This window comes from Xenopus tropicalis, chromosome 6 (genome assembly GCF_000004195.4).
Source record: "Xenopus tropicalis strain Nigerian chromosome 6, UCB_Xtro_10.0, whole genome shotgun sequence".
Classification (NCBI taxonomy): Eukaryota; Metazoa; Chordata; class Amphibia; order Anura; family Pipidae; genus Xenopus; species Xenopus tropicalis.
The window spans coordinates 29,310,077-29,336,525 of record NC_030682.2 but is presented as its reverse complement, the minus strand read 5'-3'; the positions used below and the strand labels follow the sequence as shown (position 1 = coordinate 29,336,525).

General features: G+C 39.6%; 1 protein-coding gene across 1 annotated transcript in view; it reads right to left on the bottom strand.

Annotated features, from left to right (window-relative positions):
* The window catches only part of rundc3b (RUN domain containing 3B), a gene marked incomplete at its 3' end in the record, with an annotated part of 69,683 nt that extends 44,606 nt beyond the window's left edge, over nt 1–25,077 (bottom strand). Inside the window, 1 exon segment of the mRNA NM_203751.1 lies at nt 24,665–25,077. Within this exon segment, the coding sequence (NP_989082.1) occupies nt 24,665–24,759 (95 nt within the window). The 5' untranslated portion in view covers nt 24,760–25,077.
* Between the last annotated feature and the right edge of the window lie 1,372 nt (nt 25,078–26,449).

The window sequence follows — 26,449 nt, the reverse complement described above, 5'->3', positions numbered from 1 at the left end:
AAAGTCGCGATAATTCCCGAAAAGTCGTAAAGGAGCCGAAAAAAATCGCAAAAAATACGAAAAAGTCGCAAAATGTTCATTTTCCAATCGGAATTTTTCCAATTCGGATTCAAATTCGTGTCTTAGTAAATCAGCCCCTTAAAGTAACTAACACCCAGTCAAAACTCCTTTTGTCACATGGCTCAATTTCAACCACTAAAATAAAGCAATTACACTGAGGTTATGGGGAAAAAACACTGAGTAAACAAAATTTCACTTTGCACTCTGCAGTATACGCAAAACAATTATGAAGCATCCGCTACAGTTTGGATGCATGTTTATATTAATGATAGTTCCCCTTTAACAGTAAAACAATTGGGGTACAAAAACTGCAGTTACTGGGGGGGGACAATATTGTAGAAGGCCAACTGGGGCCCCAACTAATGTGCAATTTAAATATATGTTTGCAAAACAGGTTTTAAATCATTTTAAATAATAATAATAAACGTAATCTATTATATCAGCTTCAGAACTTGCATAATGACATTTTAAGCAAGTACAGGTATGGGACCCTTATCCGGAAACCCGACATCCAGAAAGCTCTGAATTACGGAAAGCCCGTCTCCCATAGACCCCATTTTAATCAAATAATTCAGATTTTAAAATTGATTTCCTTTTTCTCTGTAAAAATAAAACAGTGCTTTGTATTTGATCCCAACTAAGATATAAATAATCCTACCATTTGGATGCAAAATAATCCTATTGGGTTTAATTAATGTTTTATTGATTTCTTAGTAGACTTAAGGTATGAAGATCCAAATTACAGAAAGATCCCTTATCCGGAATACCCATGGTCCCGAGCATTCTGTATAACAGGTCCTATACCTATAGTAGTACAAGAATCCATACTTGTATCTATTTTTCCAAATATATTAAAACGTTTACGAAAATGTCATTTCAATATACAGTTCATATATATTAACTGAATTTACCACAATGAGAATTTATAAAAAAAAAAAAAAAAAAACACAGAGGGAAAATAACCTAAATTATACTAATTTCTGCTATACAGTGATGGATAGATGGGAGGTTAATGGAATAATATAATCACTGAGAGGTCCTGACAAATGCAATACATAAATCATGATTACAGCAAATCTATACAAATATTTCTGTTCGGGACCAGCCATGCTCAGCTAGGAAACTACTGAAACACAGAGTTTCCATACAGTGCAATCAATTTCCAGCAGAACCATGAGATATCTGGTACACATATGTTCTCTGGAAGACCAGTTTATCAAATAACCTGTAGGTAGTGATTAGTTAACATGGGCAGCTTGGACAATAGATGACCCAGGACTGGTTAGTAAGTGTCAAGTAAATCCATCAATGAAAACTATTAAATAACTGGGGTGAATCTTTTTTTGTGTACTAACATGGCGCTGATATTGGACTGAACATTCCAAGTGGTTTGATACTGGCTTCTCTGCCTATGATCTGGCCAGCATTAGAGTAGCCTTCATAAGCGAGCTGTTGGTGTGTCTTACTTGTTGTTTGTGCATTTCCTGATAAACAGCCACTCAAAACCTGCCACTGATATACATATAATTTTATGATGCAGTACTTGTGGGCAATGCAGTGGGCAACTCAAATGCCTGTTTTTAGAATTTCTTATGAAATATCCATATCTGTTTCATGCACTTTTTTTTCCCCATTGTGTATAGGAAAAAGCAATGGTGATGCATCTCAAATCCCCAGTTCACTCAAAATACATACATGTAAAATTCATATGTATAATGAACTAGAACAAAGGCATATATAAGCAAGGCAAGTACACAAAGGGGGCCATCTACTAACTGTCAGATTTTTTTTTCGTTTTTTAATACTCAAAGTCACAACTTCTTTGAAATTTAACATGCATTCAAACAGCTAAAAATCTGAATCCGACACTTTGCCAGCTAAAACTTGATAAGATCGTGTAGAAGTCAATGGCGAATGTTTTCTTTTCTGAAAGATCCTTCTTTTGCTTTGAAACTTAAAAGGTTTTGGATTTTTTATACTGTACCCTTTTTGTGTGACAATTTGAAAAAAGAAGTGGTTTTCATGCAACAAGTTGAAAATTCAGGATATTTGCGACTTTTCTGCAACTTCCCTCACACAAACTTTTTCAGTTCAGACGTCTTAGTAAGTGTAAGACATTTGTAGAAACGAGTTTATTCGAATTGTTAAAAATAAAAAAATGAGAAATGTTAAGAGTATTAATGAATGTGCCCCAAAGTGTGCTTATAGGCAAGCAACGATGAGAGAAAAAGGGGGAAAGGGGAGATGCAGAACAAGGGAAGAGACAATTGGTAGAAAGCAGGGTATAAGATGAAAGGATGAGGTACAAAAACAGAAAATAACAGCCCATTTTTTTAATAAAAACTGTTTATTTACAACACACAGACAAACTGGCAGATTAAAAGGATTACCATGTAAATTCACCTCAGTTATTAAATTCAAATATGTATGGGTGAGTCTGTCCTCTCATGAGGAAAAATAAAGACTATATACATTTACAGGCAACTTAGATTCAGCACAGTTGAAAAATCAAATTGAATTCACAGAATCAGAGTGGTGCTGTTGTGTTCACCAATAAAACACTACTAAATTGTACCCTATCCCCACAGTGTAACCCTGTTATTTCGGCCTTACTAGACTCTGCCATTTCCTTTACTGACTCCATGTTGCTCTCAGGGTTACAATGAAAGCACTCACTGCTCCTCCTTAGATCTCAACTCTTTTTTTCAAATACTCTCCAAAATGTATTCTTTGTTTAAATCATGATCTCTACCTTTTCCCTGCCTTATTTCCTTTTAGAACTCCCTTCCTTGCATTCTGTCCCTCTTTAATTGCTTTCAAATAATCTCTTAAAAACCAACTTTTCCGAGATGCCTACAGCATTGGCATCCACAGTAAGGGACAATGGAGGCACTTGCCCCCCAGAATTCCCCCCTCAAACAGGGCAAGTAAAAGTGCCCCAGGTCACAATAATGGTGTTTAAGATCTCAGCTTGTGCTGATTGTGGGTCTCTCTCCTGACAATACTGGCCGTCTCTCTGGCAGTTGCTGCAGCCTGAAACTTGTTCCCTTGTATCTTTTCTGAGCCCCAGCCTGGTCACATGATGCTGTGTGAGAGTGAGACTGGCTCAGAAAATGGCTTTGCTTTAGTGTGTGTGTGTGTGTGAAGGCACTTCTCCCCACTGATATTGGCTGGCCAGCCATCAACTATGTAAACTCTCTCTCCTATAACCCACATTGTGGTCATTTTTAAAATATATATATAAGGGGGAGTTTTACAGTGCTTACAAATTAACCTCTCTTAAATAACAGTGTTCAAAGCAGAACTAAAATCAATAAACAACATCCTTACATAAGAATTTTGTTTTGTCAAAATGAGACAAAGAAAGATGGAGAGCAGCAATAATGGCCTCCACCGTAGATGAATTGGAGCAATAGGTAAAGTGCAATGGATCTAATGGCTTAAGGCGCTTGGCTTTAATAAGTGACAAAACTACTCTTTGACTGCACATAAAAAACTTGGGAGCGGCCAACTCCCGGGAACTGTAACTGGCAACTTATGTCTTTGTGCTGTGGGGGCGCAACCCACTGCCCGCACGGGGAGGACATAGAGACTCCATACGCAGCGTGAAGTGTCCTGCTCGGAACTGAACTCAGGTCTCCAGCGCGCAAGGCTGCAGTGCTATGCACTGAGCCACCGTACGGCCCAAGGGATTTCGCTCTCAGTTTGAATACGTCTTTCAGTCTGTGTCTGTCTGTATATGTCTATGTCTGCCTATGTTAGACGCTACTCCTCCTGCAGTTTTAGGGGTACAACACCCAAACTCCTCACACATCTTCGCCCTATAGCGGAGCAGGTTGCTTGTGGTTTTCTAAGCGATCCCACCCCCCATCATTTTGTGGCGCTGCTCCTAACCCCCCAAGTTTCCCATTGACTTTGACAGGGAAGATTTTCTGCTGCCACACTTACAGCTTTGAAGCTACACCCCACAAACTTGAATAACATAATAATGGAGTCACCCCAAATAAAACAGAAATATTTGTTGGATGACCCCCCAAAGTGGGAGGGGCCAACAACAGCAAATCAAATTTCATCTATTGACTTTTATGGGGAAATTGAAACTTCTGCCAATCTTACAGCTTTGAGGCTACACTCCCCAAACTTGAATCACATAGTCATGGGGTCAGCCTGAATGAAAATTTGATGATTGTTGGATGCCCAAAAGTGGGCAGAGCTGTGAACAGCCAATCAGACTTTACCTATTGACTTGGCGGAAATTCAACCTGCTGCCATTCTCACAGTATTAACACCGGGGTCCCCAAACTTTGCAGAGTAAGGCACCAGGTAGCAGCAGTTCAAGGTTAGAAAAAGTGGGCGGAGCCACCAACAGCCAATCAGATTTACCTATTGACTTCCAAAGGGGAAATTCAACCTGCTGCCATTCTCACAGTATTAACACCAGGATCCACAAACTGGGTGACTTCGTACTCAAGGTTAGAAAAAGTGGGCAGGGCCACAAAAAGCCAATCACATTTCTTTCATTGTTATCAGTGCTTCCATTCTCACATGTTTAATGTCAGGGTCCCCAAACTTTGCACAGTTTGTCACTGGGTGACTACGTTCCAAGTTTAGAAAAGTGGGCAGGGCCAACAACAGCCAATCAGATTTCACATATAGACTTCATATGCTTAAATTTAAACTGCTGCCATTCTTTAAATATTAATACTTACTAAGGTCCCCAAACTTTGCAGAGATAGTCACCAGGTAACTGCAGTTCAGAGTTAGAAAAAGTGGGCGAAGCCACCAACAGCCAATCAGATTTTAACTATTGATTTTCAATGGGGAAATTCAACCTGCTACCATTCTCGCACTGGGGGACTGCATTTTCAGACTACGTATTCAGGGTTAGAACAAGTGGGCGGAGCCATCAACAGCCAATCCTTTTCCACCCATTAAATTTTATTTGTTTATATTTAAACTGATGCCATTATTTAAGTATTAATTCCAGGGTTGTTACACTTTGCAAAGTTAGTCACTGGGTATTTGCAGTTCAAAGTTAGAAAAAGTAGGCCGTGCCACCAACATTTTAAATAACATTTCACCTATTTAATTTCAATGGTGAAGTGTAAAATGCTGTCAGTCCCACAATTTTTATGCCTGAGTCCCCAAACTTTGCAAAGTTAGTCACTGCGGGACTGCAGTTCAAAAATAGGAAAAGTGGGTTGGGCCACTAAGAGCCAATCAGATTCCATCCATTGAATTTTATTGGTTTAAATTTAAAATGCTGTCATTCTCATACTATTTATGCCAGGGTGCCCACTGTTTGTCACTGGGTGACTTCGACTCAAGGTTAGAAAAAGTGGGCACACCCACCAATCACAATTCACCTATTGACTTTTATTGGTTTAAATTTAAACTGCTGCCGTTCTTTAACTATTAATCTCAAGGTCCCTAAACTTTGCAGAGTTAGTCACTGGGGAAATTTAAGTTGCTGCCATTCAAACACTATTAAAACTAGGGTCCCCAAACTTAGCATAATGGTTTTTACTAAAAACTGTGGGGCCAAGGTTAGAAAAAGTGGGCGGAGCCAACAACTGATCAGATTTCATTCAGATTTTTTTGAACAGTCTAATGCAAGTTAGAACCTATGTTTGTTAATAAGCCCTTCTGCTCTCTAATAATGGTTGTTAACCAGAAATGTGACACACAAATTATTAGGCACAACAGTGTAAACATTTGTGTAAGTTGATGACACACACAAATATAATCAGGCTAGCCTGTTTACTAGGTCATACACTCAAATACTCATATTCCAGAGCTACAGCATGCTGTGTATATCAGATAAAAAGACAGAATATTCTATTCTGTATTCCCTTTTGTGCTGTGCCACATAGTCTAAAACATAAAAGTCACAGTTTTCTTGGAAGGCGGTGTATAAAAGACTGAGAGAAGTCTCCCCACTGCCACTGAAGGCATGCTTCATTCTGATCTACAGCTAAAAACATATGTGGCCTATTTACCAAGGTAGGAACTAAATTGCATCGGTGAAATAACCAATATGAAATAATTAAAAATTAGTTTTGAGACCTTAGTATGTGCACATATGGCTTGGTCAATAGCTCACAATACATATTATACATGAAGGTGACGAGCAATACAGGTATGGGATCCCTTATCCGGAAACCCGTTATCCAGAAAGCTCCAAATTACAGAAAGCCCTCCTCCCATAGACTCCATTTTACTCTCTTTAGTAATAAAACAGTACCTTGCAATTGATCCAAACTAAGATATAAATAATCCTTATTGGATGTAAAACAATCCTATTGGGTTTAATTAATGTTTTATTGATTTTTTTGTAGACTTTAGGTATAGAGATCTAAATTACAGAAAGACCCCCTATCCGGAATACCCTTGGTCCCGAGTATTCTGGATAATGGGTCCTATACCTGTACAATATTTAATTATACATATTGCTGGGGCAGCACAACAGGAACACCTGTGCTCTTCCATGTATTCCACATACAGTATATAGAAGGAAGGGAGCAGACCTTTCAACTCTGGAGCAACACAATTTTTACCCCTAGCATATGGTAAAAATAAACAACTGTAATCTTGTAGGGCTTCAAGCAATCCCTATAAGTAAAACTTTCCTTATTACAAATCATGGGAAATTTAAATATTTATGCATTTAATATCGGTATTAACAAAAGAGTCCACCATTGTGCTGTCCAACTTCTTCCATTTAGTGGGATGACTATCCTCTGTGCTACATGTTGGGAGCCTAATTATAATAAACAGTTATGCCACATATTTCAGAATTCAATATATCCCATAAGTGGGCAGGGGGCCGTAGCAATATATGATGATGGAGTATGATGGGCCTCCAGTCCAACATAACCTTCTCTATCATCTTCCTCATTTGAGGTTCAATATACTAGACTCTTTTCTCCTGTATCATTCCACATCGCTGTCATATATTGACGTTCTGTACCTACCTCACAACCTTGCTGCTTGGCTTTCTTAATACCTTCCCTCTAATGCTCCGTAAGTTATTCCAGGAGATTTTAACATAACCTTAGCAATCCTAAAGCCCTGCTGTCTGTAAACTCCTTTTACTAACATTCCTCTTTGGCTTATCTCTGCGCTCAGATTCACTAACTTCAAAGGCAACTCACTTGATCTTATATATCCAAATTCTAACTTTACTAACTCCCCATTCCCCCTTTCTGATCACAACCTGCTCACATTTCAGCTCTCGCTAACCCCCTCCATACACACTGCAGTTCCCCAAACACACACTTCTTGTTTTGACTCTCTACTGTAACATTTCAACCAGCTCCTGTCCTAACCTGGTTACCACTGGCTACTATAACACACTCTTTGTGAAGGACAAAGATCCATGCTTTCCTGTGACTAAATTACGGTCTGTGCTATTCCCTGGAGGGGTGAGCAGTGGATGGGTCTTGAGGGATGCAAAGCTCCAGCACTTAGACCTGTGGAATGAGTATAGAGCTGAAAGTCTGATTTGTCCCAAGCCATGGAAAATACAAGATATACAAACATCAGAAACAAACCAAGATTAGAGCTCAGACAGCTCTTCCCATGAGAATTCACACTAACCTGCCTATACTTAACCATGGCAAAAACAGAAGGGGAATGAATTCTGATAGGTTTGTGTTTGTCTCTGCACCAGCTCAGGGGCCAAGCAGGGTTTATACTGTAGACTGGAACAATGCATTTATTTTATAGAAGCAACTTTTTACCAGGTGGTAAATTATATAGGTATAGGACCTGTTAACCAGAATGCTCAGGACTTTTTTCCAGATAAAGAAACTTTCTGTAATTTGGATCTCCTTACCTTAAGTCTACTTAAAAATAATGTACACATTAAACAACATTGTTTTGCCTCCGAGAATAATTCATTATATGGGATCAAGTACAAGGTACTGGTTTATTATTACAGAGAAAGGAAATCATTTTTAAAAATGTGAATTATTTGATTAAATTGGGGTCTATGGGCGATGGTCTTTCTGTAATTCTGAGCTTTCTGGATAACAGGATTCCGGATAACGTATCCAATACCTATACGTATTCTATGATTCACAGTTTTAATGCTTTATTTAACCATACCATATCATATCATTGACCCAGAGTATCATCATCCTTTATTTATACCGTGTATAAATAAGAGGTGATGAGAGGAGAACAGAGGCAAAGGTCAGAGGCAGAATGTAGGTTGCGTAGGCTTGCAAAGCAGCCTGTTCACTAGTTGTGTTATGTACACTCTGAATTCTTATGGGCCAGAACCCTGTGTGTGCATCTGTGGTTGGAGCCACAGAGAAGGAAAATTCCAAGATCACAAGGAGCTGACGAGGCAATGAAAGCCTTGCTGAGTCAGAGTATGTGACTTTAATATGACTGCGTGAGGCAATAGCAGCTTTCATTCTCTCACAAAAATACAATTTGTTTTCTTAGCAACAAAAATATATGGATACATCATATCAGATTCTTTAGCAAAAGGTAGCTTTAATATTGACAACATGCCATAAGTAAAATGTAGATCATACAAACAAAGATATATAAGGTGTCATTTTTAGGGTAATGGCACACAGTATGTTTTGTGTCGTCCTCGCTCAATTTCCTCCAGTGCAGGTTACAAAACATCAGAAAATACCTTTTTTTAGCGGTGTAAACTGTAAAGCATTTTAATCTTATATCCTCCAGAAAACCCAGGAAAAGGCTTTCTCTTTCATTTTCATGCAGTTATGTTATTCAGATATTTTACTGGAGGCAATACATACTGACACCAATGGAAAGGTATTTCAATATTTTGTCATCCGTGCCAGAGGAGATTAGGCAGAAGGTGACAAAATGTACCATGTTTCATCACCCTTAGGCACCACTCCCAAGTCCTGGTTAGTGGTCATGGTCAGGGCAATGCGTATATACAGGTATCTTTCCGTAATTTGGATCTCCATACCTTAAGTCTGGTAAAAATATTGAATAAACCCAATAGGCTTGTATTGCCTCCAATAAGGATTAATTATATCTTAGTTGGGATCAAGTACAAGGTACTGTTTTATTACAGGGAAAAAGGAAATCATTTTTAAAAATTATAATTATTTGCTTATAATGCAATCTATGGGAGATGGCCTTTCCTTAATTCAGAACTTTCTGCATAAAGGATCCCATACCTGTATAGGCACCCAAGGGCCTGTGCCAAGGGCGCTAGCATTAAGGGGGGTGGCCCCCAAGTGCCTATATCATCGATTAAATAAAAACCCTTCCTAGCTGCCAGATGCTACCTGGGCAAATCCAGTGGCGGAGCTGGGGGGATGAGGGTTCCCAAGGGGATCACTGGCGCTTGTGACTTCACTACCAGTGGAAGTGACGTCACACATAGCAGATGTCACATGCACCCGTATGAGTGACGTCATTAAGGAGTTAGTCCTTGATTTCATGGCCCATTTTTTGGTTTACTGTGTGGAAATGGGGTAAGGGGCCTACCGATTGTGGGGGACAAACAATGCAATGAATAAAAAGAATTTATTCTGTTTTTCATAAACACTTTTAATATGAAGGAAATTTATGCAAAGGGAGTCAGTATATATTGTAGCACCCAAATGCTTTATTAGATGTGGAAAATGTAAATATAAGGGGATAATTAAAAAGGTAATATAAGTAAGATCTGGCTGTCACATTCCATGGAATCTTTTTTTGGCAGAAGAGGAGATACAATATGACTCACATGCGACAACATGAAGAAGCAAGAGTTCGTTATTAATATTCTATGTGACATATCTTTATTGTGTATCACAGCAGCCGTCCCAGACTGGCAAATAAATGAATCACAAGCCTTGTGGTTGTAGGATATGGAGCTCCCAATGCAAGCTCATTCTAACAGAGCTGCTGCACAGCTTTCCAGCCTTCAGTAAAAACAAGAACAGATGTGACCCCGATGCCTCAGGTTGCTGGAGCAGTTGGTCAGAGTTTAGGACACTTGCTCTACAGGAAGTTCATCCTATTAGACAACATCTTTCTCCTGGCCACAAAAATAACATACTATTAAAAAATGGTGAAATGAAACAACTCAGACTGCCTTAAAGGACATGTAAACCCCACACACAAAAATGTAATCAGTAAACAGCCTCTTTGAAATCTTTCAATACCTGCCACACTGGTTCTCCAGAGGTTAATAGTAAGGCTGCAACATCTCCTTAATCACTTAGATTTCCTTCTCCTCCTGTAACCCACTCAGCCCCCTCCCTCAGGAATTTGCTTTGACTTCTGGCTTGTGGGCATGCTCAGTTGTCCCAAGCTCAGATTACTAAACACGCCCCCCAGTCTAGAAGCCAGTAAAGAGATGGCATTGCTGGTTCCCACAGAAACTCAGTTCTAGCTGTCTTTGTGTGTGTATGCTGTTTGCAAATTTAAATGTATCTGATTATGTATCAGAAGAAAAATGGCCATCGGGTGAAAGCTGCTATTTGCTTTAGGAAAATGTGATGGTGCTGGCAAGCAGAGGGGATATTTGCAGTATAAATGATGCCATTTGGGTGGGGGTGATGTGTCCAACTGATATACATTGTAGGCAAATGTAGGCTTTACATGTCCTTTAAGCAGCAATCTTTGATTTATAAGAAGAACAATTTAAAAGTGAAGAAAATGTTACTTGTTAGTAGCCACAAGCACTGTAGTGTAAATGGGAGCAAAATGTGGCCATTGTGCCAGATTGAAAATCCAGAGCTCACTGATACAAGGTATCGCTTTGCTCCGCCATCTTCTTTTGTTTTTACTGGAATGGTTTGTCATGGGTGTTGTGCATTTAAGAAGCATTTGAGGGTTAGGCATGTAGAAGGGGAGGTGCAAGGTGAATTATGAGCAACAAAATCACAACTTGTGCCAATTGTTTAGCCTCCCCTCCCATTCTAAGATTCTAAGAAACTTTTCTACGGTAAATTATTACTTAGATGCTTTTCTATAAGTAGGGAGTCTCTTTATGTGAGTGGGTAAAAGAGTAACAATGTCCTCTGACACCAGTAAATGCTATGGCTTCTGGCACTGCCCAATGAGCACAATTTGAAAAAATAAATTTACAGCCTACCCAACTGTTCAAATATTGAAGGTAAAGGGATAGGTTAAACATTTCATAAAATAATACACATTTATAATATTTGGTCACCTTTTCACTTTTTTAGTCCTAATTCATTTGCATCAACAGGGAAACTGTGGAACACTATTGGGGCTAATTTATCAACACTGGGCAAAATTGTCCATGAGCAGTAACCCATGGCAACCAATCAAATTGTTGCACTCACTGTTTCACCTGCAGCTGGCTAAAAAAAGCAAATCACTGATTAGTTGCTATGGGCTACTGCTCGGGGCGAATTTGCCCAGTGTTGATAAATGAGCCATAGGGTACAGTATATGCACACTGCACATTCAGCCCCTTTTATCTTTGCACTTTGTGACAAGGAAACCTTTACATATAAGCTGGAAGGTAAAAATATTTAGTTTACATTTTGCAGTTGGTTCTGTTTAAATGTTACAGTACAGTAACAGTAAAGGCTCCTGTTGGCTACAGGCCAGACCTAGCCAAGGCTACATTGCAGTCTGACACAGCAGTTTACACTCCATTAGTACATGAAACAAGTACGATATATGTTTAAATTGTATATGAAGAACTTTCAATGTTTGGTGTTCCTGACCAGAACAGAAACCATTCAACTAATCATTTTAGCTTATCATTTGTACCAGTAATAACAGCTGTGAGATAATTACAAGGCATCAAAAAACTTTATTAAGAGATATTAGGGCTGATTCACTAAAGTGCGATAATTTTTTGCGTTAAAATAGACGCGATAATTAGCGCGCGATTCACTACAGTATTATCGCGCGCGTTAAGTCGCATATCGCATGCGTTAATTTTCGCGCGACCGCATGTGGTAGTTTTAACGCATGCGTTAATTAGCGCACAGAAAAGAATACTAACGCATGATCCACAAACAGTAAGGAGCGCTAAATATCGCATTAGGCTATGCAAAAATTAACACCTACTACAGGCAGGCGATAATTATAGAAAAGTACAGTAAATGAGTTTTTGCAATAAAATATGGACTTTGCGGTGTTATTTATTCAAGTATGTGTTTCCCCTAGAGTGACGCAGCCGCCAGTTTGCAGCGAAATGGTCATTTTTAAAACAGTAATTTACCGCAAGTATTGGCGTGTATGGCTAACATGGTGTGCGTTTATTCGCACGACTATTTATATGCGGCTACAAGGGATGAAATGTTTCGCCAGGCATGGATTCGCCGTGAATTTTTGGACGTGCGGCAAATCTTTCCACGGCGAATTTTTTCATGCGTTTCGCAAAACAATCTGCCAATGGCAAAACGCATGAAAAAATTCGCCACGCAAAAGTTCACCGCACGTCCAAAAATTGACACAGGCGGCAAAAGATAATAGTCGCGGGCAACATTTTTGCCGTTTCATGGATCTTTTGAAAGATTTGCAAATTTTTCACCAAAGATAACCAGAACACATTTGCTCATCACTAGCGGCTACTATTTATAAGCATCTACTATTTATATTCTTCCATTTATATGCTACTATTTATATGTGGCTACTATTTATATACACTATTTATATGCGGCGACAATTTATATGCACTATTTACTGTATATGCTACTATTTATATGCAGCAACTATACGCGGGCGTTATTTAGCGCATGTACCGTCAAATACCGCACGAAAATAGTCTTCGCAAGTTAAATAACGCATGCAATATCGCGCGTAAATTAGCACAAGTATGCTTATAGTGAATCGTGCGAAAAGTCGCGAAAATTTAGACACGATAACATTTTTAATGCACGCTATAAATAGCGCACATTAAAACGCACTTTAGTGAATCAGCCCTATTATTTATATTTTTTATAACTTTAATTATTTTTACTTTCTGACTAATGCAATTACGTTTCACCTTACAAGTCTCTGGGTTCTGTGAGGAATATCAAATTTCACGGGAGCACTTACCGGACAGTCAGTGTGTGCTCAACGTCCATGCCGGAACCCAGACAGCCAAATTTCCAAGCAACAGAAAAGGTTTGTACGGAGCAAACAACCACTGCTGTTTAAAAATCTTTCACTTTATTGCAGTCTCTTTAAAAACATGTTGTACACAAAACAAACGAAACCACACGCTTGACGCGTTTCGTGGTATCCCACCACTTTCTCTATAGCTATATCTAGCTTTTGAGAAAGTGGTGGGATACCACGAAACGCGTCAAGCGTGTGGTTTCGTTTGTTTTGTGTACAACATGTTTTTAAAGAGACTGCAATAAAGTGAAAGATTTTTAAACAGCAGTGGTTGTTTGCTCCGTACAAACCTTTTCTGTTTTCTGGGTTCTGTGAGGAAACCTTGGTTCCAAGAGTGAGAAGTAATGTACTTGTCAGTCGTGGATTAACAATGGAATTGTAGGCAGTGTTCTTTTCCTTTGAAATGTAGATCAGTCTCACAGAGAATTTGGGCAGTGTTCATACAATCACATTGTTTAAACTTAAATATAAGAAATCAGCTATAATTATGTAGAAACACATTTTTGTACCTTTGACTGCCCCCCCCATAAAGAAAACACAACACAAATTACTGGGAAATAGAGACTGGCAGTCATTTCTACTTTTTATTGGTGTTAACAGGGAAAACAGACAAGATATCTAACTGTGACATTATTATTATTATTATTATTATTATTTTCCCCTCGTCTTTACTTAAGGTGGAACAGTCAACATTTCTGCCCAGTCTGTCCTGTGCACCTAAAAGTAAATGGCTAATCACTGGGAGCTGCTAATTCATTAGGCACCCCCAGTGGTTATAATTACTGACCTCAGACCCCAGGCCGACTCCCTTGCAACTGCCCTGGGCACAGTCCATGCACAGTATTGTAAAATCCAAACTTGTACTCCAAGCTTGCCTAACAAATTGGCATCCACCAGTGATAAACCCTTTCCTTGTTCTGTAACAATATTTTTCTAACCTTCTACCCCAACCTTTTATAATGTGAGACAAATTCAAATGAAAAAGTATTAGGGAGCAACACAAGCATGAAAAAAGTTCCAGGAGTGCCAAATAAAAACTATGATTGGCTATTTGGTATGCCCTATGTGAACTGGAAGCCTGCAGAAGGCTCTGTTTGGCATCACCAGGTTTATATGTAACCAAAACTTACCCCAAGTCAGGAATTCAAAAATAAGCACCACTGGGGGCAACATGTAAAAAAAGATATATATAGCGGAGCACCACAAAGTAAAAATCAAAAACAGTCTTTATTCGGTCAACTAAAAAAAGCACATGTACATTTACATCAGGGACTATGCTTAAAACTGGGGGGCAACATCCAAGGGTTTGGTGAGCAACATGTTGCTCACGAGCCACTGGGGATCACTGCTCTAGACAGTGGCAGCCATAACTACTGTAAGAACAGACTCAGGACCAGAGAAGACGGTTGCCTTGGTAGGCATTGGCAGAGTAGGTGGACGCAGTCACATGGCAACCAAACAGATGACAGACAATAGACCTCAAAATGATGTTACATTTAGTACCTTCCTGATGTTTGGCTGCTATGGTTTACTAGAACTGACCCTGGTATACAGGGTAAAATAATCTATGTGCTAAAATAACCTGACAATTCTTGTAATTGCATGCTCTAAAATCACATACCGTAACTTTTAGAGTTTGAATTTGGTTTTACCAAACACTTGAATCTGAAATTTGCCCATCCCCACTATCTAGACCAGTGCTGTCAAACTGGCGGCCCGTGGGCCACACTCCCCGCCGCTTTGGCCCCCCCACCTGTCTGGCTGCTGTGACTGCTTACCTTTGAGTAAACTTTAAATGGATCTACTGTGTCTCATACCACATGGCACTTATTCCCTGTGCATTTATATATATATATATATATATATATATATATATATATATTTATTGTATTTATTATAACACTTGTCCTCCCTGTGAGTAATTTTGTATTTTGTAAGATTGTACAGCGCTGCGTACTCTCGTGGTGCTTTATAAATAAAGTTATACATACATACATACAAATGGTATCAGTGCTGAGATTATCTTTCCCCCTGCATTGTTCATATCTAGATTGATGCTTTAATTCCCTGTATTGTTCACACCTTTAAGCCCCTGTATGGTTTACAACTTTTAGTCAAAAAAACCTTTGTTCACCCCTATATTGTTTACAACTCAAACTCCGACTGTAAGCGCCCACATTGTTCACACTTTAGACAGACTGTAGGAGCAGTGCCAGCATTGTGCCACTGTGTGTACTACCTGCCCTATGCTGCATATGTGTGCCATACTCTGCCTGCCCTATGCTGCCTGCGTGTGCCATACTCTGCCTGCCCTATGCTGCCTGCGTGTGCCATACTCTGCCTGCCATATGCTGCCTGTGTGTGCCATACTCTGCCTGCCTTATGCTACCTGTGTGTGCCATACTCTGCCTGCACTACCTTGCCTGTGTGTGCCATACTCTGCCCTATGCTGCCTATGTACCTTATTCAGCAGGGATTTGTTCTAGGAGTTTGTTAGTAGTTGTAAATAGTCATTATATGGTCCCAAGGTGAGTAATTATGTGTTTAGGGTTGCTGTGCTATCCACAGGGGAGGCATATGGATTTAAGGCTATGTCTTAATATGACATAGAAAACTTCTTTCACATATGAATGAAGGGTGAAATCCCTGCAGTGAGCACCAACCATTTGGGTTTTTGCTTCGCTACCACCATTAATGTAAAAGCTCTTGTGATAACATGGGTGTGGTTTGAAGTGGGTGCAGTTTAAAAAAAGGGGAGTGGTCAAAACTGTACCACAGAAGTTGGACAGCACTGATATAGACAATACAGAAATTTACACATACCAACCCCTAATGCACCCATAACCTGCAGTTCGATTATTTAATAACACACATAAAAAAGTGCATTTGATACTATAAGTGGAAAATCCTTAAAGGAAAATACTTCAATTTTATATAAGCTTCATCTCACTGAAATAAGGAGCTTTTTAACTGTAATCAGTAAAGAATTCTGTACTGTTTGGAAATAACAGCTAGCTGCCTTTGCCTATATGATGTATTAGAGCTAACACTTTCAAAATAACCAACAACAAAAAAAAGTCTCTCTACATGCAGGATTTATGCTGGAGTCAGATATTATGTTATATTTTGTTTGTACTGGAGTCAGGTATTTGAATTACATCTGATATATCTGCTAGGAAAGGAAGTCCCTGCTCCCCCCCAACAAAAAAAGATGCATTATACCTAACTGTCAGTAAAAATCTGACACCCAACTCCAACATGAAGAGAGAATGAAGAGAGACAGATTGCCGAAAGGGAGTTAGTGAAGAGTAACTTTATTATTATAGAATTTTTAATTAATTAAATTTGGAAAGTTTCTTATTTCCAGTAGATTAAGCTTGTATTAAATTTTCATTTTTGAGGTAGTTCCCCCTGAAGGGTCCCGTTTCATAATAAAACACATCTGTTAATACGCTACCTTTAGTTGCTAATTAGCACTCAAGCAATGACATTAGAGACCCAAGAAATGCACTGCACTATTACACATACAGTATTTTGTTCATTAAATGAGTCACCTAAATAGAATGACCAGTCATAAGTTCCCCTGGGCTCCAGTTCTGCATTCTCTTTCATTCAGCTGCGTGGGATCTGGACACACAAAAGTGTTCTATAAAAGCCGATTATAACTAAGTGAATAAATCTTTCTGGCAAAAACTAAGCCAATAATTAGCTGTGTGTTTAAGTGACTTGGACAGAGTGAAGATACATAAGGTACTACATGCAACAGCAGCCAATAGTAACAAAATTAGATGCAAAGATGGCACACATTTCCATTGGCAAGGCTTATGTGTTCCCTGCACAAAGGCTCATTGCTTGGAAGAACCCCTGCTTTCCACAACAGAGGCCACAGGAGCATAATTACTCTCTCTATGATGCTATATTTCATTTCATATTACATCTGGTTTTCATCCTTTTAGTTTGGTTAGTGTAGGCCCACTGAGTGGGCTAAGTCCCTCTAAAGGAACGTTATGGTGCTCTACCTGTTCACTATATATACTTGCATTGCTATCAGGATTCTGGGCTCTATTAATCCGGAAACATTTTTTAATTGAATGTGCCAATTAGGCAGTCAAATTCCTTTGTTCCTATAGCATGAATCGTTCAAAGCTGCACAGGCACTATCAGTCTCAATAGTGTACAAAGAAGCACCTATTATTCTTATTTGGATGCTCAATAAATCTTCAGTTCTTAAAATAAAAAGACAAAATGACACAGGCTTAGTTATAGATTTAGACCCAGACTTGAACAGTAGCCTCATTCATGTTGGCAGTGACAGGCTTTGATGGCCAATAGAGTAGTGTGCCAGCTCCCTAGCCAGTACAGGTATAGGACCCGGTATCCAGAATGCTTGGGACCTGGGGTATTCCGGATAAGAGGTCTTTCCATAATTCGGAAAAATCTCCTACCTAAGTCTACTAAAAAAATTGTATAAACAGTAATTAAATCCAACAGGAGTGCTTTCCAATAAGGATTAATTATATCTTAGTTGGGATTAAGAACAAGGCACTTATTATTATTACAGGGAAAAAGAAAACCATTTTTAAAAATGTGAATTATTTGATTAAAATGGAGTCTATGGGAGATGGCCTTTCCATAATTTGGAACTGTATGGATAATAGGTTTCCGGATAAGGGGTCCAATACCTGTAGTTTATTGGCTGATGCAATGGCTCCAGGTGCAGGAACAGGGAAAAGATGATGCCAGCGTAGCAGCGGATTCTCAGTCTGTGTTTATCCGCAGGCTGACAGTCAGTCCTGTGTGGCATTAGCCTTTCAGTCTATGACTCCTTAGAGTGCAAGACGAGCAGATCAGGTCAGCCCAAGTAGTTTAGCAATCTTTTCCTTCTCAAGGGGACCACACAAATCAGTAACGGTGATGAGGAAAATATTTCCAGTCTGTTTAGCATTTAGGAGGGGGTACTTTTCTTCTCACTGTGGCACTACTAGCAATTTTCACAACTTATTACATTTTCCTATAAGCAGAACAGTCTCCTTTTCTACTGGATTTTGCAGAATTATGATCTAGTGTATTACAAGAGACCTAGAATAGAAGGTTGGTACATGTATAGATTTTTGAAACTCTATTAATATGTATTCCAAATGTGAGTAGCTTTCCCTTTAATAAACAGAAAAAAGGGTGGTATAAATCAAGGTAAAGCAGGCAGGAAAAACATATTGTAGGCAAGCACAGGCTCTCTAGAACTGCAATTCCCAGCATCCCCATGGGCAGCTCTGCACAAGGCTAACTGAGCCTGTTTAGGGTAGACTTTCCATCATTACATAACTGAAAATTAAATATTATTTAAAATGTAATACACTTAAATGAGGCTGAAATTTTCAAGGATAAAATGATGTAATAAATAATTATTCTAAGCAACTTTCCAATTTGCATTTAATGGTTTTACAGGCATTGGTAAATGTAATTGCTATGGAAGCCAGTGTTTGTTTATATGTTTCTGTTCTCTGGGTTTGACTCTTGTAGCATTTGTGTTATCGGCAGGCTCCTACTACATTGTTTGGGAAGTCAGAAACAGAAATGCAGGTAATAAAAACAGCCAGACAAATACTGCTTTTTATTGAAAATACTTCTGCAATTTATTTTAAAAACTGCAGAAAATTTATGATAAATATACGTTGGAAACTTGCCTAGAATTAAATTTTTTTTTTCATTATGCGAGAAACAGTTTTTGGGTTGAAGTGGCCTTTAAAGGAACAGTAACACTAAAAAATAAAAATGTTTTAAAATAATTAAAATATAATGTACTGTTGCCCTGCACTGGTAAAAGCTGTGTGTTTGCTTCAGAAAGACTACTGTAGTTAATAGAAATAGCTGTTGTGTAGCCATGGGGGCAGCCATTTAAATTGAAAAAAGGAGAAAAGGCACAGGTTATATAAGAAGATAACAGATAACTGTGTACAATACAATGGGAATCTATGCTACTTATCTGTTATCTGCTTAGTAACCTGTGCCTTTTCTCCTTTTTTCAATTTAAATGGCTGCCCCCATGGCTACACAGCAGGGAATTTATATAAACTGTAGTAGTGTTTATGAAGCAAACACACAACTTTTACCAGTGCAGGGCAATAGTACATAATATATTAATTATTTTTATACACTTTCATTTTTTGGTGTTACTGTTCCTTTAAAATTAGTGAAACAACTTTAAATACAAAAAAAAGAAGAAAGCACAGTATATGGGCTGTTCAGTCTGCCTGGCACTGCAACTCTTCTCATACACAATTCCACTGATTGCTCGCAATATGCAAGTTTGCTGCTATTATTTGGGGAGAAACAGAAGGCACACCGCCTAGAGTAATATGTATCCCCTCCTACAATAATACTTATCCTAAAGAGCTGGGGCAATTGGACTCCAGATAAAGGCATATCTCAGCAGGTGCCTATAGCTGAATATATGCTCACTAGGTTCTCTATAGAAGAGATATTATTTCCATGGTGCTTGTTTTCACATTATAGCTGGCTGCTTGGATCAATCATTTTGAGATTTGTGCTGCTAGCAATCCAAGGCTTCGCAGCTCCCATCATCCTTACAGCCAAAGGCAACAACATCTGGACACTACTGGGATATATTTGCATTGAGGCACTGACCCAACTTTTAATAATGTCTTATATGAATTCCATAGACTTTACATCTGCTATCAAACTGCAAGATGCAACTAAAGCTCCGTCAGTGTCATAAAGATACTGGTATCTATGGGGATCTATTATTCTAAATGCTAGGGACCTGGGGTCTTTTTGTAAAGTGGAACAGCATGTCTTTTCATCTACTAAAAAAGAAGCTGCAATCATTAAAAAGCCAATTCCAATTGTTTTGACACCAATTTGGACCCATGCAGGGTAAGTTACAAAGCACTGCCTTATTAATACAAAGCGAAAAGCTAATTAGTGAGAAATTGTTTGCTGAAACAGCCTATAGGAAATAGCATTGCCTGCTGTCAGAGTCCTCTACATAACTGTTATAAAAGATTCTATATCTGTACTTCTGAACCAACACTTTGGTCAATACTGGCCATACATGCTGAGATTTGATTGGCAATGATTTTGACTGTCCGACCACATGGTAATGTATGGCCAGCAGGGAAGTCCTATTTAGACTAATAATCCTGTGATCATAGTGGATCGAGGACTGACTGCCATGATGGAATATTTCCTGTGGCAGCCAAAAGAAAGTGGAGAGCTCTTCACTTCCTGATCTTTTTATCATTCAAGTAGTTGGCGGATTGGAAATCTGTGAGGAATTCATAAAAGACATATAGGGGCCCATTTATCTAAGTACGATTGGGTACGATTACAAAAAAATCTTAACTGTGCGTATTTTCTACAATATTTTCGTAAATTTGCATGACTTTTTTGTACTTTGCACAATAATTTGTGCGACAAAATCGTATTTGACGCAACAAGTACAAAGGTTCCGAATTCATTCAAGCTTCAGTATCGTGACTTTCTTTTGGCCAGGTTGGAGCTGCAGAGTGCCACTGAGTCGTTTGGAAAGCTTCCCACGTCATGCATTGAAGCGTCAAAGTCAGAAAGGGTTTCGGTGGCGTTTACGATTGTTGGGATACGAAAATATCATGAATATCAGATCACCAATCGCAAATGTTCATTTCAATACAAAAATTTTGGATCGGAAGTATCTTAAGGATCGTAAGTATGAAACTTTCGTATTCAAACAAAAAGAATTTTCGTGACATTTGCAATCATCGGAAATGATCGGATTTCGTGATTCGGATTCGTACAGTAGTGAATTGGCCAAATAAGATATAAAAATTAATTAGAAAAAAATGTTTGTTGAAAAGTTTCACAACTGGATGAACAATGCCACATTATGCCAAAACAGTAGTTTTTGTTTTACATCAAAAAGTTGGAGCAAGATCATTTTGCCAGCAGGAGCATAATGTTACTAATGCAAGTCAAAAACCAAGAGACAGTTCCACTGCATTCACTCTTTTATGCTTTTCACAACAAGGGAATGCATAAAGCTAGCCATACACCCACCTCTAAAATCCACTTTGTCCAATTTTTGGACTGCGTGTGGGCTCCGAATTATTGTCCCGATAATTTTCGTACCATGGCGATCAGTCATTTAGCCAATCAGCCAAGTTGGAAAATTTTAGTCAGATAACAATAAAATCTATGCATTTATTGAGTATCTGCCAATATCCTTGGGGGACCTACAATGCATTTCCAGGCAGGTACTTTTGTACAATTGGTGTCTACAAATTATTTCATGCCTTCTCCTACTATTTCAGTCTATATGTTAGTTGCAAATTGTTGCATTTAAATGTACAATTGAAGACTTAAATCTGAATGGGTATGGCCACCTAAGTTAATGCTGTTAAGTTGTTCTGACATATTTGCCCTTAATAATTTGGGACTCCCAATTCATTGAAGTTTAGAAATATTTCTTCAGTTTTACTTTGGTTCACTTTGCTGATTTCCCCCCCACAGTGTGTAAAGTGAATGTGTTGATGATCAGTGGCGGATTAATGAGATGTGAAGCCCCTAGGCTACACTTTCCACAGGCACCCCCTTCTAGGCTACTCCCACCTGGAGACACACAGCAGGCAAGGCACGTGTCACTTGCATGTCTAGGTCCAGAGCCCCATCTAGCTTTTTTTTCTTTATTATTTCTATTTTCTCTTTCTGAATCTTTTTATTTTTATTTGTGCTGGGTCCAGTTGGGTGCACCTGGGAGAAGGCGCCAGGCAAGGGGCATGCATGCCCCTGATGCATGTAGATCCAGGTATGTGTGCTTTCATGTGTGCTCTCTATGCTGGGTCGGGTTTGGCGTGCACCATCGGCGAACTTGGGTGCCTGCGTGCCTGGATCTACACGTACACACCTTGCCTGCCTTCTTCTCCCAGGGGCACCCTACCAGACACAGTGCAAATCTTAAAAGATTCAGAAAGAGAAATAATAATTAAAAAAAAAAAAAAAAAAAGAAAGATGGACCCTTGATCACACTGGACCCTTAGGCTATAGCTTAAGCAATAGTCCAGCCCTGTTGATGATGTACCCTAACTATTCTATATAAGGATATTAGAGGGCACCAAAGAGTTCCATGATCAAGACTTCTATATTAAATGCTAGGGGGTATATTATCCCTTAAATTTCCCTATGTAGGACAGTACATGGAGGAACAGGGAGTGCAGGAATAGGGGTTGTGGAACCACAGTGGCACTTCAGTCAGTCAGCTGTGCAGAACTTCAGTGCCCTCATCACAAAAGTGCCTTTCAGACGCTGGACAGACCAATGAATAGTAACTTGCATAACCCTAAAACAACAAACTGATTGTTATTGTATGAAATTCTGCCCTTACAAAAGGAAACTGTATCTAATTCAGCCATTACAAGTAAGAAAATGGTACATGCATTAAAACACTTATTGTTATGATGTGCTAATGTTCTGGGGAGCATCAGTGCTCACTAACTAAAGGAATTACTACACTTTTTCACCAAGCTTCCTTCAATATCAGATTAGTATAGAATTCTGGGAGCCGACATACTGGTAAAAAATGGTATTAGACATTTTATGAACTGGAACCGCACACGTGTAGTATACTGTGGGGTGCAGCATGTATGTTGTATCACCCGTATCTTAAAATCAAGAAATAGAGAGCATGTGCTAGAAGATATTCAAAATTTATATCGACAGGTTATGGTTGGTAAACATTTTGTCTGCACAGGAGAAGATATAGAGGAGGACATAATTTAGCTCTCCTGCTAATAATGGAAGGGTGCTGGAAATCCTGTCTAGGCTGCCAAAGGGGTTAAAAATGTCCCCTTATACTTGAGCTTAAAGGCTTTCTGTGATGTAGCTTTATATAGGTCAGCGTTTTCTCTTCAAAACCGGAAGGATTGAGTTAAATATGTTAATGTGCAAGACACGAAGAGCATCAAGCATGTTTTCAAATAATGTTCCAATAAAGTAAAAAAGTTTTCTGCTATGTATGGGGGCCCTGTGAGCGCACACCTTTTGATTGGAAGCTGACATGCTGGGGCCACAAAGTTTGCAATTCACTGTTCTCAAAATAACATCTAGAAAAATGTTACCAGGGGTGTATGTCGGGATCCCTGGGCACCCCTTTGGGCTTCCCATGAACAACACCTGAACAAGTCCTATGCCACATTTTTTATTTTCTTACAACTTATCCACAGCTTACAGCATGCAGGAACCCATTGCACTGTGATGTTCGTTTCCTTATTGAAATCATGCCTGCAGGAAATTGTGGGATTTGGAGGATGCAGGCTGAAGGCAGGCTGAGGACAGTTGACTATTGCAATTTTGTTTTTTGAGTCTCAAATAGTCAGTCAGATCAGCAGGAGAACAGGGGATCAGGCTTAGGAAACTGTTACAAACCATATTACTACATTAAAACCCAGGAAAAACCTGCATTTTTTAATTGATGTATATTGCAAAGTTGCTTGAAATTGTGTTTACTTTTCAAAAAGCTCAAGTTGTATTGTGTTTGGTTGGAGTTCCCCTTTAAAGTATAGCAGCAACTATTATTATTATTAACATTTATTTATTTATCTATAAAGCGCCTACATATTCTGCAGCGCTGTACAATAAGTGGGTTTCATACAATGGACATACAGAGTAACATATAAGGCATTCAGTAACCGATACAAGAGGTGAAGAGAGCCCTGCCCAAAAGAGCTTACAATCTAAAAACTAAGTATTCTTTCCCTGAGTGGGGGGGGGGTGTTGTTTAACAAGAGATTCCTTTGTTGTCTGCTTTAGATATTGCCTTACACTTGTTATACTTAGGTTTCTTTAAAGAGCACATCCTGCGCTTGCACAAACGCTCACAGGCAGAAACACAAGTGCACACCGTGTTTCCCAACACTCCAAGAAGGTCTCACACTACACACGGGGAGTAAGGGTTGCACCGGAACTTGTATGTGGCACAGTGGGCAGATCATGTAACACAAACACCCAGCACATTACCCCAGCTCTCTTAGGAATTCTATTGCACTGATTCTGTGTAACACATATGTAACCAGTACTGGGGTGCAAAAAGGAAATAAAGCTACACAGGTTATTATTATCAGACCAACAGTTATCAGCGTATTCCTTAGTGCAATAAAATCACAGCATTTATGGTACCAGTACAGATTATATGCATGTTCCCATCATTTAAATATATTTCAGTGGCAGCGAGTCCATCCGCCACTCACTCAAGGTAAGTCGCTGTGTTTGTAAATGACTGGGAGCTGGTATGGCTCAGAGGTGGCACTGGTTCCTCTTGCTATGGTTTGTAAGAACTGACTGTGCAGATACTGCAAAGTCGCCCGTGTAGCTTAGTGTGGAGTTGCACTTGTTATCAGTTGTATTCATTTACATACCTGCACTTCCCCAGCTGTTGTTGCACTACAACTTCAAGTAGGAATTCCACTGTGGTGAGTTGTAGATTAACGGCAGCTATAGGGTTGCAAGATATCTAATATGTATATAGGTGAATGGAAATTACCTGCAGACTGTGAGCAGATTCTTCCTCTCCACTGCTGCATTCCTCAAGGCATTCTTCTTCCTAGACAGACTTAATCCCAGGCTCAGGGATGCCATCTCCAGCCTGGACACCCCCAGTGCTTCTTTGTGTATGTGGAGGTATTGCCCTGCCTATGGAAGTGGCCCCCCTGCCATTCAGCAGCAGCAGCAGCCTAGTAATGATGAGCTAGTGCTGCACCTCCCCCAGTGCCTCTCACTGACACTGCCTGACTATAGGCTGATCTCACCAGGTCCCAGGCAGCCCAGCACATGAGCCAGGCAGGCTGCTAGGGAGCACAAAGCCCAGCTAGATGGCAGGAGATCAGGGAATGGCAGGCACCGGCATCACAGTGCTGGGCTGAGGATTATTTAGGGTGCCTGCAGTTCTGCCAATAGTCTGCCCTCCAGCTGCCAGCTCCTTGTTTCAGTGACAGACTGGGACCAGAGGTGCGGGCAGCCTGAGAAGCCTTCCCCCAGCAGCAGGTGATGCTCTCTCCCGGAGCGGCCGGAGCGGCACTGCTTTCTGCTCATGCAGCAGCTGGATTTTCCTCTCAGAGCAGCAGCTCCTCTCATGTGACCAGACCGGAAGTTTATCTCAGTCTCCTGCCCAGCACGGCGGCAATGGGACCGCAAGGCTCGTAGCGGCTGAATGGGAGCTGCTTGGGTTATTCGGGAGAATAGGAATGGTTACATGCGGGGCTTCCTAACTCTCGCTATAATAACCCGTTGTACAGTGTCCGTAGCGTTATAGTTGCGCAGCCAGCGGCTCTTATAATGACAACTGTACGGTATAGAGGCACAAAGGCAGGCTGCGTATCTTATAGTGTAGCACATGTATCAGTACGCACATTTATATATCAGTACGCACATTAATCATTTATATATCAGTACGCACAGTTATATATCAGTACGCACATTAATCATTTATATCACAAGAAAAGAGGAGAGCACCTTGGTGATATTCCAAAAAAGCCAAGCGGTGGGCTATTGGGGATTGACGCATCGTGCTGTGCGAGCAGTAAGGCTGAGCGTTTATATATTCAATTTTCTGGACTCCATTAATCATTTATATATCAGTACGCACAGTTATATATCAGTACGCACATTGATATATCAGTACGCAAATGTATCTGTCTGCAACAGCAAGTATCCAGAACGCCCCATAAATGTACCCCATATACTTACATTTGATCTAGGAACTGGTTTAAAAAAGTATATGGCACCTCAAGCTGGGATTATTCTTACTATTTTAAAAGCCTTTAAATAGTTTTTTGGTATCTCCACAAACCCTAATCCTGTCAAATTTATCACCATACTTTTAATACTTGGTTTTTGAACAGTATGTCACATGATTCCAAGATGTTCTGCCGCAGCTGTCTTGTCAGAGCAGAGTGACTTTGGTAAATGTATGTGTACAGTACAAATAGTTCTCGTGTCAGTGTTAATGGGTGGGGGCATTGGAAGAGCAATATGAAAAGGTGTCATGGCTAAGTGTTCAGTGGACCAAAGGAACCTTCCTGACTAGCAAAGGAAAAATGAGAGGCATAATCCTGATGGAGGGAGAATAGAAGAGGCTAAGGTTAAACTGCAGTAGACAGAAGTAGAGTGATTACTATATAGCACCAAAACATTCCACAGCAATTATATATCAGTTACTGCCCCAGTGGAGCTTACAATCTAAGGTTAATCACATCTGCCTGTATGTGAGTGCAAGGAAACCCCACACAGGCAAACAGAATATACAGTTGTATTGTTAAAGCTGAAATTG